The sequence below is a fragment of the Ptychodera flava genome, chromosome 5 (assembly GCF_041260155.1).
Source record: "Ptychodera flava strain L36383 chromosome 5, AS_Pfla_20210202, whole genome shotgun sequence".
Lineage (NCBI taxonomy): Eukaryota > Metazoa > Hemichordata > Enteropneusta > Ptychoderidae > Ptychodera > Ptychodera flava.
This window is the reverse complement of record NC_091932.1, coordinates 37617054-37619160: the sequence shown is the minus strand read 5'-3', so window position 1 is coordinate 37619160 and position 2107 is coordinate 37617054. Positions and strand designations below refer to the sequence as shown.

Genomic DNA, 2107 nt, shown 5'->3' with positions numbered 1-2107 from the left:
GATGGAAAAAAATTCTCTCTTCCCGTCCTGCTAGATAATGACAACATACTGAGTGACAAGAACGAAATACCCACACCAGACATTTCCAAGGCCTTCAAACATCTGAAGCCCATCATCGATTACATTCTGGAACCAAAAAGGAATTTGGAATTCATCTCCTCATCGGCAGAAACTGCCAAGAACCACTGAAAGTCAGAGAAACAAGGAACGGATCTGTAAACTTGCCTTGGGCTCAACGCTACGACCTAGGGTGGACAATTTCAGGCGAACTGTGCCTAGAGACAGCAAGAGGTGTAATCCGCACTTCAGTACACCGTACTACTGCAACCCTCAACGGCTACGATGAATCAGCTCTTGAATGTAATCATCACATCCACATCAAAGACATAATAAACCCGAAACCCATCAATTTCGGCACCACAGTCTTCAAGCGGACACCTTACGACGAACAAAAGGCACCCTCCATTGAAGATAAGCAATTCCTGGACATCATGCAACGAGAAGTCCATGTAAATGAGGAAGGCAATCTAGAACTTCCTCTCCCCTTCAGGCAAGATCCGAAGAAATTACCGAACAGCCTACAATCAGCTCTGAACCGATTCTAGAATCTACAGAATCAGCTTCAGCATAAACCACAAATGATGGAAGAATACTTTCAGTTTATGAAGAAAATAATGGAACGCAATCACACAAGTCCCATTCCAGAAGACAAAATAGATGCCGACAACGCATGGTACTTACCACACTTCGGCGTCTACCATCCCAAGAAACAGCAGATAAGAGTAGTATTCAACTCCAGTGCCAAGTACAACGGCGTCTCCTTGAACGACGCATTGCTTCAAGGACCTGACCAAATGAACAGCCTCCTTGGTATCCTGCTAAGATTCCGACGCGAGTAGACAGCAGTAATGGGTGACGTATAACAAATGTTCCACAGCTTCCACATCAATAAAGAACACAGAGACTATCTGTGCTTCTTTTGGTTCAAATTCAATGACCCCATGAAACACGTAATTCAGTACAGAATGAACGTACACCTGTTTGGCAATGTCTCCTCACCAGCCATTGCTACCTTCGGACTGAGAAAGATTGCTGAAGACGGCACATCTACATACGGAGAAGACGTGAAAGAGTTCATCGACAAGAACTTTTACGTCTACGACGGACTAACCTCAGCAGCAGATGCGAAGAAAGCTATCAGTCTGGTCAATAGAACAAGAGACTTACTGGCAACCAGAAACATCAACTTTCACAAGATCGTTTCTAATGACGAAGAAGTCATGACAGCACTTTCAAACAAAGTACGAACCAAAGATCTACAGAGTTTGGATTTCAACCAAGACACCTTACCAACACAGAGATCATTATAGGTCAAGTGGTCTCTAGAGGTAGACGCATTCACATTCGAAGTAGACTTGAAGGAGAAGCCGTTCTCACGGCTGGGAGTACTGGCAATCGTCAACTCAATATACGATCCACTCTGTATACTCTCACCGGTTTCCATAGAAGAAAACTAATACTACGAGGCCTCATGACAGAAACTAAAGGACGCAACTCATCAAACCTTCGATGGGATGAAACATTACCGAAGAAATACTTGCCCAGATGGACATGCTGGTGCAACAACCTCAACTACATCACAAAGATACAGCCACAGCGATGCTACACTCCACCACCTTTGGACCCATAAAGAAAACTGAGTGTCACATTTTCTCTGACACTAGTAATTAAGCCATAGGTGCTGTAGTGTACTTGTGGTTTATCAACCATGAAGACAACGTCAACGTTTCATTCATACTTGGCAAAGCAAAGGTAAATCTGACTCATGCAGTCTCCATACCTTGCCTAGAACTGTGTGCAGCCGTCCTAGCGACAGAACTTGCACAGAAGATCACATCAGAAATCGGCCTGAACATCGACAACGTCATGTATCACATGGACAGTGAAATCGTCCTTGGATATATAAATAACAGCTCGAAACGTTTCCACGTATACGTAGCGAACAGAGTAGAAAAGATACACAACATCTCATCACCACACCAGTGGCGACATGTGTCTACACACAAAAATCCAGCTGACATCGCATCACGCAGGGTACCAGCCCCAA

At 44.2% G+C, this 2107-nt stretch overlaps 1 protein-coding gene across 1 annotated transcript; it reads left to right on the top strand.

The window, feature by feature from the left end:
- Nucleotides 1–1025: 1025 nt before the first annotated feature.
- Nucleotides 1026–1370, top strand: LOC139133698 (uncharacterized). Its single transcript, XM_070700460.1, has one exon. The coding sequence runs from the start codon at nucleotides 1026–1028 to the stop codon at nucleotides 1368–1370; it is 345 nt and encodes a 114-aa protein (XP_070556561.1).
- Nucleotides 1371–2107: the final 737 nt, after the last annotated feature.